Below are 16,367 nucleotides of genomic sequence, written 5' to 3' on the forward strand. Positions count from 1 at the left end.
TCCCCTTCACGTCCTAAAAAATTTCCATGTATGTGGAACAACTTTGTCTAGATTGAGGAAGGATGAATTTATTATCTTGTGTATCCGTTGCATACAACATTCCTATCACATGGGCGTAGACCTCACAATTGGGAAACTCACACCTACGTTAGGGGTGTTGTATCCAACTTCGACACAAGAAACCAATGGCCTTCATTCTAGTATGTTTTATCTGTCCTAGATTTGTGCAACGGTCAGCTCAAAGAGCAATTTGTTCTGAACTTGTGGCCGAAAAGGAAACATTTGGTACATTGTAATATGAATAACTATGAATAAGTAATACAAGAAGTTGGAATAGCATAACTATTTTCTATTCATTGTTTGGTGATAATACTGTGATGAAAGTCTGAATCTATGTTAAGATAGTGGAATGTTATTATTTACAAATTTCCTAATATACCATTTTAAAAAAGATATATATTTTACAATATGGCTTAATATCTATCATTTTATAAATTAAAAGAATATATATATATATATATAATTAATTGATTAGTATTATTTTTATTAATTAATCTGAATAAATATACAAAATTGATAACATCATATCATAGTAATATAGTTATTTTTATCACAACATATAGATACCAATTTATAAATACAAACAATATAAAACTAAATACAATTTATAATTTTCAAAATTTTAATACCAAATCATAACAAAGAACATGCTAGGATAGTGGGTTTTTTTTTACTCTTTTCACATCATTAAGAAGAATAGTAGAAAAAAAAAAATTAACATGGAGAATAATGAAGCTAAAAAATAGTAAAAGAATTATGAATTGATTCTTGAGAGAGAGAGAGAGAGAGAGAGAGAGTTATTAGTGTTGGGGTCAATTAGTAATATTTATTTTTGTATTTATTATGTAGGTTAAGGAATAATTATTACAACCATTTTGATAAGGAATAGTAATTCTTCATTTTAAAAGGACACGACTTGTGTCCAGTAAAAATTTCCACTGGACACGTTGGATGATGGACACGTGTTGGACACATGTCCACTCTTAGACACGTGTCCATCATCCAACGTGTCCAGTGGAAACTTCCACTGGACACAAGCCACACCCATTTTAAAGAATAATTAATCCTAAAGAATGACTATTATTTGTAATAAAACTCAGGAGGTTGGCCGAGTTGGTTGGGCTCTTGGTCTCAAGGTGTTTGTATTGGGTTCGACTAGGTGTGCTCCCTAATTTGAGTCCGGCTACCTGCATTTTGAAAAAAATTTCCTGGGCCAGCAATTTATCTCACTATGGGCTCACCCGTCACGAACAGTGATTAGTCTCTGGTTGAAAGTTTTGAGAATACACTATGCAAAAAAAAAAAAAAAAAAAAAAAAACTTGTAATAAAAACACAACCAAATAGTTATTTCTAAAGAATAGTTACTACATTACAGAGTTATTACAGTGTACCAAACGTACTCCAAAGGTTTTTTTTTTTTTTTTTTTTTTTTTTTTTTTTTTTTTAGGGGGGGGGGGGGTGTGTTTCATGGGTTTGGAATGACTCAAATACATGGGAGATATAAAATTTACTTCAAGAGAAGTAGAGAACATGATATAACAAATGTTTTATTAAATTAATAGAAACTGCGTACCAACAAGAAACTTATACAAATGTAGCACCACCATGTAAGATAGTATATCATCATATTCAGGTTCTTGTTGGGTTACAAATTGAAACCTGGGAAGTAGAACAACATCAAAATTCTTAGTGTAGAATAGGAGCTTGGGCTCCTTTACCAATTTTGGGTGTGGGAGTGGGATTATAGACGCCATAGTCTTCTGGAAGAATCTCTGCTTGAACCCGGTGCTGTTGCTCTCCTCTGTGCATCTCCTGTTGTGGGGGAAGCGAAGTAGATGCCATTGATGGTGCTGATAATAATGGCGACTTTGACGATGATGCTGTTGCTATCACGGGCATCATAATAACCATCATCATGCATGACAAGAGCATGACTAACCTTAAAGTTCCAGTCATGATGTTTGCCTGCATATCCAACCTCATCATCTTCTTGGTTAAGCTTATTTTAACCTCATGAAAAGCATTTAATCAACTACTTATCTGGAGTTAATAGTTGATTTATGATAATTTAGAGTTCTTATTGGAGATGATTTATAAACTTAAAAGCAGTGTTTAAATTAAATTGATCACTCTTTTCACACAATGTGAATGACACCGCATGTTTCTTGCATGTGTTTAGGATGCTTACTGGTGTTATTTTCATAGTGGGAAACCTATACGCAACCATGCATTGAGAGCAGAACGAAATGTTATATAGCTTCTCCTCAATGCAGCCGCATAAAAAAAAAAAAAAAAAAAAAAAAAAAAAAAAAATCTCTAAAGGGAGTGGTTTGGTTTGCTGTAATATGCCTTTGATGTAATGTACATTACAATGATATGAATATAAAATTTTTGGTTTATTTTTTTTTTCTAACATTAATATAATTTAAAATTATAAAATATATCACATCATCTTTATCTTATCACATTCTTAAACAATGTAAAGTTGTATTCTTGTGTTGAGATTGCATTAATATAAGATTACAATAACATAATATTACGGCATAATGTAACATCATGGTGAACCTCCTAATTAATTTCCTTGCCTCCATTTCTTTTCTTTTTTTTTTTATTACTAATCAAGAGCAAATTAAAAAATTGGTGAATTACCGCACTTTTAACCCCAAACTTTGTCCCAGACGAAATGGTGATTGAAAGTCATGGTTTTTTGTGCTCCATTTGGGAAGAGTTCACTTGCAACAACGAATTACCTAAATTTAAAATTAACTGGAATTCGTTTAACTCGACGATTTATGTGTTTCATATCAAAATAAAGTGAATCGGAATACAGTTTCATATATTTGGTATAAATATAAACTATATAATTCAAATTCAAATGTATATATTTGAATTCCAACTAACATATATTTAATTGAATTAAATTAATGTGTTTCATATCAAAATAAAGTGAATCGGAATACAGTTTCATATGGTTGGTATAAACATAGACTATAATTCAAATTCAAATGTATATGTTTGATATCAAACTAACATATATTTAATTGAATTATATTAATAATCATTTAAATTAGTTAAAACAAAACTCTTTTGACGAAATATTAAAAATATTCTTAATTTCCATTTTCTATCCAAGCATACCATTTACATTTGTTTTAGCATTAATGTTTTCTAGAAAATTGTTCATTTTCTAAAGAGCATTTTCTAGTATTTAGTATGCAATTTTTTTATATATATTTCTTGTATAATTTAAAAACATGTGTATTATGTAAACCAACTAATGTAATCAATATAAATAAATAAAAAATCAAGAATGAATTTGGTTTTCATACTAAAATTTTGACTATATATAAATACAATCAAAATTAGTTATCAAATTTTCATAATCACTACTACTCATCTTGCTCATATATATGGACAATAACGTACATACATACGTAGGTACATACATACATATATCTTCAATAAGTACAAATAACAATAACTTTTAATTGTCTACTCTTTTTGCTGGTACACTAATTGTCTAGTATGGTCAAACACAAGTCTTCAATATTACTCTAAATTATGTATTTACATAATGTATCTGCATAATATATTATCACTGCATAGTATCTGTATAATGTATTAGCCAACAAATGCAATTCCCCTAAACAATTATCATTCATTATATAACAATGTTATTAATTTACCATAAAGATTGTCCTATGTAAAAACAATTTAGAGCCATATAGGCACTATATTTAAAATTTTCATCTTTTACTTCATTCATTCTTTCTTCTTATTTTTTATTTTTATTTTTTGCACTTTTATGTGCGAAAAAGAAGTAACCTCTGCCTGGAATCCATTAAACCAAAAATTTCTTAGAGAAAAAAGAAAATCAAGCTTGAAATTCAAAGTAAAGAATTGGGATTTTGGTAGAGAGGAATGAAATAATTACCGTTGCAAATCTGTTTTCCTTCGCAAGTCGGAGCTATTGATTGATCAATGAAGGGAAAAAAAAAATCTAACCAAAGAACTATGTTACAAGGGGAAAAACCATTGAGAGAGAGAGAGAGAGAGAGATATATATATATATATATCTATGGGAAGAGGAGAGACCAAAGTTGATGACAATGAGGAGAGAAAAATCAAAAAGAAGAGAGAAAAAGTGGGCCTTGAACCCGGGTCTATTGGGTGAGAGCCAATTATCCTAACGAACTTGACTACAACGGATTTGCTATTTTATCTCTCTCTCTCTCTCTCTATATATATATATATATATATATATATATATCATTCTTTAAAACCCATAAAAAAGAGGAAAAAAGAACAATATTTGTTGTCAAGACTTTCTGTTGGGTGAGAGCTGATTATCCTGACCAACTAGACTCCAGCAGGATTCAATATTTATTTCCAACATTTATTTATATGACTCTTTAAAACCCATAGAAAAGAGGAAAATAACTAATTTCCGTTGCCGGGACTTGAACCCGGGTCTATCGGGTGAGAGCCGATTATCCTGACCAACTAGACTACAACGGATTTGTTGGTTTTATCTCTAAATATTTATACCTGACTTTTTTAAACCTCCACTGTAATTGGCTAATTGTGCATTCCGTTCTCTTTTTGCCCCAAAAGAGAAATTTAGATAAATGAGAGCAGATGATAGTTTGACTGTGGATCTGTGATAGCCCAATTAGTCATAGACTCATGGCTAAACTTATTGTTGGTTTGGCTACTAAAAGTTTTTTAATAATGATTTCCATTATATGAATGTAGCATAGCATAATTATAGCACATGCCTCAATGAAGACTTCATTCTGAGTAAAAATAAAAGAAGGAAACTTTGAAATTATTAGGGTGGACATGGCTTAATGATTAATATATGGGGGAAAAAATAAAAAATTGAATCCCATAAACGAAACCAAATTGCCTGTCATCCCTAATCCCCACCAAACCAGCCTAAATGAGCCAAATAAAAACGAATAATGTCATAGATATAAAATATTTTACAAATCTTTTTACAAATTATTGATGTGGTGAATGATTATTAGTAAATAAAAAAGTAACATTAATAGTGAGTCTAGATAAAAATCAATAAAAGGTTAGCCATATCAACATTTTATAAAAATATTATAAAATAATTTATAGCGATAACATTACTCAATAAAAATGATACAAATTTTTAAGAGAATGACACATCCGAACTAATTTGTCCCTACTTCTTCTTCTTCTTCTTTTTTTATTTTTTTGGATGTAGTTGGTCCCTACTAACTGCCCTACTGGTACAACTATTAAATTGTGCACTAATTAAGGCTTTTAATACTGCATTCAATTGCCCCATGACAGTTAGGCTTTTTCAGTTTTTCAACTCAAGCATCATTATCAGTAGCTTTTGATGTTTCTAACTTTTCAATCACGACAATGTTGTTCTCACCCGGCTATACTAAAGCATGAAGTATTTTGATATTTTCCAACAAAATAAGCTCTGACTTAAGGCTCAGTCAACTTCTCTCTGTATGCTCTTTTTTTTAAATTTTTTTTTTTTTATATAAATAAACTTTTTCTGAATGATAATGTAAACACCTCATTTCCTCTCTTTTTATTTTCTTTATTTTTATTAATTTGATACAAATCTGTCGAGAGTCTTATAACTCAACTAATTGACACTTTTCGGTGTGTTAATGACATCCAGAATTCAAATCTCTCATCTCCTGTTATAACAATTGAATTATTAAACAAAATATAAATACAAATTTAGGTGGCGGGTAGTGATGCGAATAGACAAATATAACTATATTTTTTTCCAGGCCGGTTTCCTTGTTACAACCATTTTACATGACTATAGTTTCGTTGCCATAGATGTTACTAATTGGAAGTTGGAAAGGGTCAACTATGCCAGAAATTGCAAGAAGGCAACTAAAACACAGTTAATTGTAGGCAAATAATAAGCAATGAGAGCAGATTCTAAACAAGAAAAAGCAATGAGAGCCTATGAAAATTCGAGGATTTACTTGTACAACAGAACTCAGTTCATTACCCAAATGCCCCACCGTTTTAATACCTCTCAAAAACAAAGCAATTGCTTGTCCATAACTGCACTCGAAGTCACTGCTTCACATTTGTCCTTTATGGTTGCTTTTTCAGTTTATAGAGACCATAATTGCCATTAAATCCTCTTCTAGATGATGAGAAAGTTAGAAACAAACAAACGCCGTATTTGACCTTTTAGTTAGCAAGATGTTAACATTTTGTAAAATCCTCTACACGACCAAGTCTAGCATTTACTGGAAGCTAAACCCGTTTGAGAAGTTTCAACATGTGGCACATCTAATTCTTGGTGTAGTTATAGTACAGAGACTTATTGTGCATGTTAAAGACAAAAATAAGTGCACCAAAATGCCGTTTTGGTATTGAATTATTGATCGTGCCGGTTACTACATTGACCCTTTCAAAAAGGTTGACAAATGGCAAAGTTTAAATCAGAAAATTATGGAGAAGCATATAGGTAAGGACCCTCTAGCTAATCACCCTCCAACAGGACCACACTACACGAGCTCATTAATTGACCACTTCCTTACCAAGAATGATCTCTAACCTGTGTGCATAGTACATTTTCTTAGAACTGTACCTTACTGTACTCTACTTCCTCAGTTATACAGTTAAATTCAATTATATAACTGCATTGATCAATGCAACATAAAAGTTGTTCCCTCTGTTAAAGAAAATTAAATTCAGCTACGTGGCTGTATCTAAGTTTTGTTCATCGCGCAAATGCACATACCTAAGTTTTGCCCCTCCCCCTTGTGCGACTGACTGACTGGAAAAAGCGTTCCTATGGAACTATGGTCTAAATACCTGTCTAAGGAATCCAAGTTGTCAGGTCACAGGTCGAATGATGATCATGTAAGAACTTTACAGACATGGTGCACAAACATTCTAGATGGACTCCAGCAATTAGCATACAACTTATGAAAATCGGCTTGAAAGGGAAAAATATGAGACAAATTACAGTAAGGAATCCATAATTTTGGTTATTATATTTACTAAAGCAGAACTAGCCGTCTAGTATCAACATAGTACTACAATTCTGCAATGGAACAAGATTTAAAACCTTGATTTAACATTCCAAAGACCTCTATTACAGAGCACAATCATCAATCTACAGACTGCTGATTCACAAGTTCTTGTCATTTTTTAAGGAAAAAAAAAAATCTTTCATAACTTCCATCACTATTGATGATGTCCAGTGTTATAGTCTTCTTAAGCACTAATTTGATTCTTACACATCTACAGATGAAATCTCAGTGTCATTCCAGTCATGTCAAGTTATTGTCAAATGCAAGCAAAAGAAAAAGGACACGGTTGTGTCCAGTGGAAATTTCCACTGGACACGTCCGGATTCAGACACGTGTCCACCAAAGAAAAAAATTCATTATCACTGAAAATTATATTCTTAGGACTCTAAAGGCCAAAAACAGAAAATTGTCTCCATTTGATGCCTCAATTAAAATATAAACTCATTTATAATATTCTAAATAGAATGCCACTGACCCCTAATGCAAATATGGACTCATCAGTTAAAATAAATTCTACACAAAGAATCAAAAATCATTAAGGTAATATACACCACGAATGTTGGGAGAAGAAAAAAAGGGGAAGGGAGAGGGATCCTACAGTTGCTATTAGATAACAACAATTGAGAGCAACCACGTGAAACATTTTATTATACAAGGGCATGATGCTTGCTGAACACATTGATGAACTATATATCTCACACTTAACAACTAGAATAACATGATGAGATAATACAGAAAAACTTTTAAATTCTTCTAGCTATGGACCATTATGCGATTGCACATTAAAGCACATGCACTTATCTTTCATCGCTTCAGCCTCACTTCCATACTCTTTGAATCTGTACTCCTCCAGCTTGTACGTAGAAGGCACCTTTCCCTCACTGTAACATTGATTGCAGAGACTAAAATGAGATTTCATCTCCTTGAAGCGGGACCCGATAATTGGGTAGCGGCAAACAGAGCAAACATGTTGGCCATGTCGGTTCCTATCTCCGGTTTCAAGCTTCAACAGAGTGGGCATGATACCGAAACCCCAATCAGGATCATCAAACATGACAAGAAATTCAGTGTAAGACATCAGTGAAGCATCTGTTTCTCCATGGATTTCCAGCATCTCACTAACCCCTTGAGAAGGGACAAAGATAGCTCTCAATAATTTGACATATCTGACAGCATCAACCCTTTTAATCTGCGAGATGCCTTCATTCACAGGACGCCACAAAAGAGCATCAAAAGCCACACGCTTGCGTTTCTCAGGAGGGCCACTACAAATGGGTGCAAGGACAGCAAAAAACATGCCCAAATCCACCCTGCCTGAACCCGCTTCATCCAAGACAGACAGTATCCTCTCGTTTATGGCTTTGACAGCTCCTTGGAAAGTCTCAGGCTTCAGGAAATTAAGTAAACGGCGGAGAATTTCTTCCAAGATAGGTTTACGTATGGATTTCTCCGGAATGCCACTACCAGAATAAGACACCGGCACATCACCTTCAATCATTTCCTTCTTCAGAACCTCCAAATCACAACGACCCAACCTAGTGATCCTCTGAAAGGCCCTAATTTGAAGAGCACATGCCAAGTCCTGTCTCAACATGGTTTTCTCCCCCACAGTCTTAAATTTTAAGGGTTCCACAATGATAAATGATCCTTCCCCATTGGCACCCCCATTATTTGACTTCACCTTCTTTTTCTGCAGCTGTTTCAAATGTGATATTGCATCATGCAACTCAACCCTGTTCGTCATTTTCAATGCTTCCTTCAAAGCTTTCTTAGCATCCTCAGTTTCCCCAGCTCCCAACAAAGACACAGCCTTATTAAGCTGTGCCCGCCAATGATTCGGCCACACAGCCAAAACCCTAGTATACATCTCCGAAGCTCTCTGAAACCTACCCAAGTCCATATAAAGCCCACCCAAATTGTACAAAGCATCCACATGACCGGGTTTCAAATCAATAGCCTTCTGAAAAACCTCAATTGCCCTCTCATCCTCACCCATACCATGTAAAGCCGATGCCAAATCACAATGTGCATCAGCATAATCCGGTTTCATAAATATAGCCTCTTCTAAAGCCTTAACAGCTGCCCTATACTCCCCTACCCCAAACAAAGCACTACCCAACAATTTCAAAGCTCTAAAATGTGTAGGACAAAGTATAGCAGCTTCTCTATAGTACTCACAAGCACTTAAAACCATACCTTCACCTTCCAGCGCAATGCCGAGATTGACATAAATCTGTGGAAGCAAATAACCCCATTGATTCCCACCGTTTTCCGCGGCCTCTAACGCCAACAAAAACTCCTCTTTCGCCTCCTTGTGATTCCCAAGCACATAATGACAATTCCCAGCTCTGAAATGTGGCCTCACATCCACAGGTTGCAATTCACAAGCCCTTTTGAAACTCACCAATGCTTCTTTAAACAATTGGTGTTCATACAAAACTCTACCAATTGCCATGTGCCCATCAAAAGCTTCCTCTCTAGACCTCGCCCCATCGGCTCGGCTTCTCAAAACCCCTAACTCCTTCACAAACAGTGCATAGTCAGCTCCAGACTCTTCCCAAAACACCCTTTTGTCTGAAATCTCAGTCGAAGGTCCTAGCTCCCTTGACCAACCAGCATCTGAATACGCATCGAAATTCTCACCTCTCAATTTCCCATCTTTCGCTTGCTTCGATTTCAACCTCTTTATCAAAATCTCCATGTCCTCGACTATCTTCCACGTGTCGTCGAATACGATCCCGTGGTTCGGCGAGATCGCCCAGGCTGCGATTCTCTGCTTCTTCTGACTCTCGAGGCCGAGTGCTCTCTCATCGGCTATCGAAGACGACGAAGCTTCCGAAATGCCTTTGGCTTCATCCAAATTGAGCTCCAACCCCAGCGCGTCGAAGTCACGGTCCACGTCACCGGCACCGTCGTCGTAGGTCCGCAAAAGCCCTTCGTAGGTTAAACCGTTCTCGCCGTCGATGAACTCGCCGTAGGTCCGGAAAACCTCGTCGAGAATCGCGTTGATTTGCTCGTCGCTGAACTTGACTCTAGGGTTCACCGCCACCACTAGCGCCGCCATTTCCTCTCGGTTGAGACCTCCGTCGCGGTTCACATCGAATTGTTGGAAAATTCTCTTCACCTTCTCTGATCTGCTCCCTCTTGTCGCCATTTTTAGGTTTTCAACAGTTTCAGACACAAAATCTGAGTTCAAAAAATATATATATATTTTTGAGTATATATATTAGAGGCTAATTCATGAGGTGGGGTTAGTTAGATGTGTGATTGAGAGCATGATTTTGGGTTAGTAGTGGAGAGAGAGAGAGAGAGTGATTTGTTTTTGTTTTTTGTTCTCTGTCATTGGATCTGTAAAGCTGACCAAAAGCGAAGGAGAAAAGGAAAGAAAGACAGAGAGAGAGATACAGAAAAACCAAAAAAGAGTGAGTCTCTCTCTCTCTCTGTTATCTTTCTTTCTCTCTCTATATTTCTCAATGGCTGTGATGATGATATGAGTTTTTTTTTTTTAATTTTAGTTTTTTGTTTTTGCAACCAAAACTGCACTTTCATTCAAAAACAAGAATTAGTTAAATTATGATTGGTTTTAAATTTAAAATTTTAGTTTGGTTATTGGTGAGGAGTGAGGAGAGTCGGGTACGGCATGTATATATATAATGGCTGGTTTAGGAAAAAAGATAAAAAGAGAGAGATGTTTGGTTAGCCAGCTGGATGGTGGGGCCATTGTTTTCCAGTTTGTGTCGTAATTCACTTAACAGGATGTCGTGTTGTGGACCCTTTGTTTTTTTGGATGGGAATCGTGTTGTGGACTTGACAATGAAAATTTATATCATTCAACCGTCACTTATAATAGCTGGACCGTTTAGTTTCCTTGAATTTTAAGTCTTTCAAAAGAAATAGTCTTTCTTTTTAGAAATAAAAGTCTTTCTTCTTCTTTTTTCTCCATAAGGAAAAAAATTTATATGTATGGAAAATAAGCACATCAACATTTCACTATCATTCTCAAGGATTTTGCTAAAATATTTTTGGTTATTGAATTTTGATATAAATGATATGGTATCATTTGATATCTAATCTTTTTTTTAAAAAAATGAATAACTTATTATTTTAGTTTATAAATAGTTCAGGGATAAAAAATGATCTTTATTATAGTTTAAGGATAGTGAGAAATGATCTTTATTAGAGTTTATGGATAGAAAGTCAAATATTTTGTAGTGTAGGGACAAAATACAAACTTTTCAATAATTTAGAGGAAAAAAAATATTTTTCAAATTTTAAGAACATAACATAAATTTTTAGTAAACTTTAGAGATCAAAGTTATCCAAAAAAAAATATTTAGTCTATTTCAATGCAATAGTACCATGCATCATCGTGGGTAATTTTACAAACATAATCATAGTGGGAGGCTGGAGGCTGGAGCCCACATTCCCTGTATATGTGTTGGTGTTGGCGTTGGTGGATGAGGATGGCAAATGTGATCCAATACCAACCCGTGGAGATGAATAAAATGACAAATCACACAAAATCCAAATCTAGCACACGTTAAAAAAAATCCAAATTTCTTTCCACCTTTATTATCTTTGTTTTTTGGTAAACGACGCTTGGATTAAAATTAAGGAACAATAAGTCTATTACAATAAGCAATTCTAGTTTTCTCTCTGGCCAGTAAATCAACCACCACATCCGATGAGTTATACAAAAGATGAACATCAAAATCATAGTTGAGATCTACTCCCATACGAGCAAGGCAGTCAACACAACCACTAGCTTCTTTGAACGCATGTGCCACCGTGTGATTAGGGAAGGTCTTTATCAGGTTCCTGCAATCAGTTAAAAGAGGTTCAAGCATTAGATTGACTACTGAGGGACTTGAAACAAGGTGTACAATAAATTCAATGTCCATTTCAATACAAATATTTTCAATCCCCAGCTGCTTGGCCACAGTAAGTCCATCCTTCAATGCCCACAATTCAGCAACAGTGCTTGGCATGTTTCTGAGTTTGCGAGTGAATCCAGCTACCTAGTCACCATTGTTGCACCTCAGGATGCCACCCCCACTTGCCTTCATCGGGCTCCCAAACACTGACCCATCTGTGTTAAGCTTTGTTCATCCCCTAGGGGGTTTAAGCCATCTCACTTGGACTTGCATTCTCCTTGGTTTGTTCGGGCCATTAGGGACTATGACATAGAACTCCACTCCTTTTTTAACACAGCAAGCACTTGTGCCCTCTTCAGTTTTCCTAGTTTGAAAAATAGCCTTGTTCCTATGCAACCATAAAGTTCACATCGCTTGCGGGAATAGGATTTTCCAAGGCACACAGGGTCTTGGATACATGCTAGTCTTCCCACAATTATTTTTCAACCAAACTTCCAGATTCGACCCAAAGAACTCCAAGTTACCTTCCTCAATTCCCAAGTCTTTCCACACAGATTTTGCCACCTTACAATCTCTGAGAGTGTGAAGGATGGATTCGGGACTTCCTCCACACAACTCAAAAGTTAGGTCAAGATTTAACCCTCTTGAACCAAGAACTTCCTTCATAGGAACCCTGCGATGAGCACACAACCAAAGAAAAACTTTATTCTGGGTGAAGTGCTTGCTTTCCACACCCATTGATGATGACTAGTTTCAAGGTTCAAGATGTTAAACCCTTTAGCAATGAGGTAGGCAGATTTAAGGGAAAAGGAACCATCCTTAGAGAAAGCCCAAACTAAGATGTCCTCTTGGTTCGGGTTTGCCGCAACAGATATGCCTTTGATTTCTTGCACAATCCTGTGAGGAAGATTAAAAGAGATGCTATCCATATTAGCTAAAAAGCTCTTGACCGATAGCCTATTCTCCCCATTAGCTAAAGGCCTTTCAATTTGATTTCTAAGAGGTCCAGATGGGAGCCAAAAGTCATCCCATGCACATACCTTATCCCCATTAGCAATGGAACATTTCAGACCCTTATTAAAAACAATACCTCCATCCTTACAAGCTTTCCAAATGCAAGAGGCGGTCTAATTTCTTGTTTCACCCCTTAGGCGTGCCGGAGTAAGATACTTGTTTGTAAGCATTTGAGCCCAAGGCATATCCAGGCTAGAGGCAATTCTCCAACAGAGCTTAGCCAAGATGGCAAAGTTTCTGGTTTTCATTTCAAAAATTCCAAGACCCCCCATGTCAATCGGAGTGCTAACCTTGTTCCATCCAACCAGGTGGAGCTTCTTTTTTTCCTCCCAAGTATTGAGGATACTGCTGCCTTTATGAGTACCAACCTTCCCGCCAGTGAAAGGCACTTCGATTTCCAACCAACCAATTTGGCTTGAATTCTCTCCACAACAAATTGGAATTCATTTCGTCTCCTACCTTTATGAATGATAGGGAACCTAAGGTATTTCTCAAGGTTGTGAGTTTCACCAATGCCTGTCTGATTCACTATCTCCCTCATTTTCTCCATTGCAACATTAGGCAAGAAAATAATTTTTTATTTTGCTTTGCTAATTTTTAGACCTACGAGTTGGCAGAATTCGTCTAGCACTTCAACTATAGCCTTAATATTGCTCTCATCAGTTTTGGCAAAGATTTAGAGGTCATTAGCAAAGAAAATATGTGAGAAGCCAAGTCCACTACGAGAAGCTTTAATCTTTTTCCGACTTCCCTCCTTACACTTCAGGTTGATAAGGGTGTTCAAGAATTCCATACATAGAATAAATATGTATGGGGAGATCGGGTCTCCTTGCCTCAAGCCGTGTGAAGGAAAAATCTCCCCAATCTGACTCCCATTGAAGAGTAAGGATGCCGAAGTAGAGGAAATGCAGCTAAGGATTAAATCCACAATATCAGAATGAAACCCCAATCTCAATAACATACTTCTCACAAAGCTCCATTCCAGTCAATCATACGCCTTCTCCAAGTCGATTTCTAATATCATGAATACACTTTTTTTTTTTTTTGTTTCCACCTTTATTATCACGTCTGAATAAAACTCACAATTTAAATACAAAATACAAATTCCATGCTATTTTTCTTTCTGAACTATATGATTATTCACTCTCAAAAAAAAAAAAAAAAAACTATAGGATTATTGAACTATCATGCAAGATAATATTGTGTGTGAATGGTTGATTTTGATGTATTAAAGTAATCAACATAGGTTTAATTAATGGAGAGAATAGGTTTTTTTTTTTTTTTAAGAGAATTTCGTAGCTACAATGTTTGGTGAATGAAAAATTAAATAGAACTAATGGAAGGTTGTTGCCTTACACAATTTTGTTTTTGAACTTATTCCATAATTTTAATCTGAAACAATAAGTCAATAAATGAATAATTATTACAAAATGCTATGTCTACAATATTTTCACAACACTTTCTTAACAAATCATAAGTGGTATGTTGTTATGGGTAGGTAAAAAAGTAATTTAAGTTGTGAATTTTAAATTAGAACCAATAACAACTTACCACATATGATTTGTTGTGAAAATATTGTAGACATAACACTACTCATATTCTAATTGCACTTAAATTATGTTTACATGCTAATTCATGTGTACAATCTATTATCTAACAATCAGGTGTGTGTGTATATATATATATATATATATAAAATACCTATTTGAAATTGGCAATGCTATTGTCGATTTCAATGCAATTTGTCTTTTAATAAATGCATAAAATTGAAAAGCTCACTTTGCAATATCTTTTATTTTTTCATATATTTTTGCAGGAAGGGTAAAAGTCAAAAACTTACTTGAAAGGGATCCAAACAAAAATGTTATAAATATAACAAATTTTACCACTTTTTTCATAACATTTGACATTCACGATTGTAATTAATGTAACGTCATTTTTATATATACTTAAATTAGAATATAGTAGAATTTTTATTTTGTATTAAAAAAACAATTATTACAAAAATTGTGAAATTTATTTCCTCTTTAGACTTATTGATATAAAAACCTCACTCCCAACTTAAGGCAAGCAGAATTTGGCGACCTTTGTGGTTAAGTTAGGGCGATGTAAAGCTAAACATTTATGCCTCTAGAGCAATAAAAGGGAATAACGTGGGAGGATAATTATATGGGGCTTTAATTCGATTGGATAGCCAGGTGCTTTCTGTGTGCTGTGAGTCTGTGACAAGGTCACAGGGTGGCTTTGCATGAAGATGGGATGAGACTTTGGTCGAGCTCAGTTTTGCGCAGATAGAGAATACATATTGTGATTGCGAATTGAGTTGTCGAGGAGAGTAAAGTTGTTGTGACTGCAAAGCCAATGAGAGAAGAGCTACTAACACCACACCACCAAGGATAACTCACCCATATTATCTCTCTTGGAACAATTTATTAGGAAAAATGAAATTAAAAAAATAATTTTTATGTAATGGGTTGAACAAGTTATGAATTCGAATAATTAGGAGTTTTTGTTTTTTGTTTTTGAATGAACTTTTTGTTAAATATTTTGTTCATTTATTGTTGTTTGACCTAATTTTGTTGTTGTTTGGGCTATGTTTGCTGTTATTTGAGTCTTTTTCTTTTTCTTTTTGTTATATGGGTTTTTAATTTTTTGTTTAAGGGGTTAAACTTATGTTTGGTGAGCCAAGATTATTATTGTGATTATGCTAGGGACACAACAATTTTACAATATTCCTAAATTAGCATACCAAAATATTTAATTTAAATTAAAGATTGTGATGGAACCATGTGTGAGTTAGCATACTAATCTAAGAATATTGTGAAATTATTGTGACATTTTATTGTGTCCCTAGTATTATTTTTACTTTTGTTGAACCCAAGTTCTTGAATTTTTAAGTCAAGGTGCTCAATATTTTTTTTAAAGTTGACAAAATAAGTGTAATTATGTTTTTTTTTTTTTTTTTTTTTTTTGTAGGTATAATTTCTTTTGTTGACAAGTCAGGGTATTATTATGAACACCTTAGCTCTATGTAGAGCCACCACTACCCTTGGTAATGGCTGGATATCAAGCCTTTGTCTACATAGGCTTGCTTCTAGAGTTTAGATGCTATTAGAACTCTTGTTTTTTTCCTTGCATAAGGAGGTCTTCCAATGTATTCACAAAAACAACAACAAAGCTAGCTTTGCACTACCTGTTGAGGCTCTAAATTAAAGGGTAATGATTGTTGCACACAATGCATATATACACACATAGCATACAAACAACTGAAATCAAGACTTGAAAAAAGAATTACCATAAACTAAATAGTTTTACTGATTGGATGGAGGAACGTTCTCCTTTTATATACTGCTCCCACCATAC

General features: G+C 34.8%; 1 protein-coding gene and 1 non-coding gene across 2 annotated transcripts; both read right to left on the bottom strand.

The window, feature by feature from the left end:
* Positions 1-4,506: 4,506 nt before the first annotated feature.
* On the bottom strand, positions 4,507-4,579 carry TRNAE-CUC. The gene has a single exon. It is a non-coding gene; the product is annotated as a tRNA-Glu (tRNA).
* Positions 4,580-7,612: 3,033 nt separating this feature from the next.
* On the bottom strand, positions 7,613-10,556 carry LOC115974438 (uncharacterized TPR repeat-containing protein At1g05150-like). The gene has a single exon (XM_031094809.1). The coding sequence runs from the start codon at positions 10,268-10,270 to the stop codon at positions 7,874-7,876; it is 2,397 nt and encodes a 798-aa protein (XP_030950669.1). The 5' UTR covers positions 10,271-10,556; the 3' UTR covers positions 7,613-7,873.
* Positions 10,557-16,367: the final 5,811 nt, after the last annotated feature.

The sequence above is a fragment of the Quercus lobata genome, chromosome 2 (assembly GCF_001633185.2).
Source record: "Quercus lobata isolate SW786 chromosome 2, ValleyOak3.0 Primary Assembly, whole genome shotgun sequence".
NCBI classification, from domain to species: Eukaryota; Viridiplantae; Streptophyta; class Magnoliopsida; order Fagales; family Fagaceae; genus Quercus; species Quercus lobata.

Coding starts and splice junctions, on each gene's coding strand:
- LOC115974438 (XM_031094809.1), bottom strand. CDS start 10,270: ATGGCGACAAGAGGGAGCAGATCAGAGAAGGTGAAGAGAATTTTCCAA.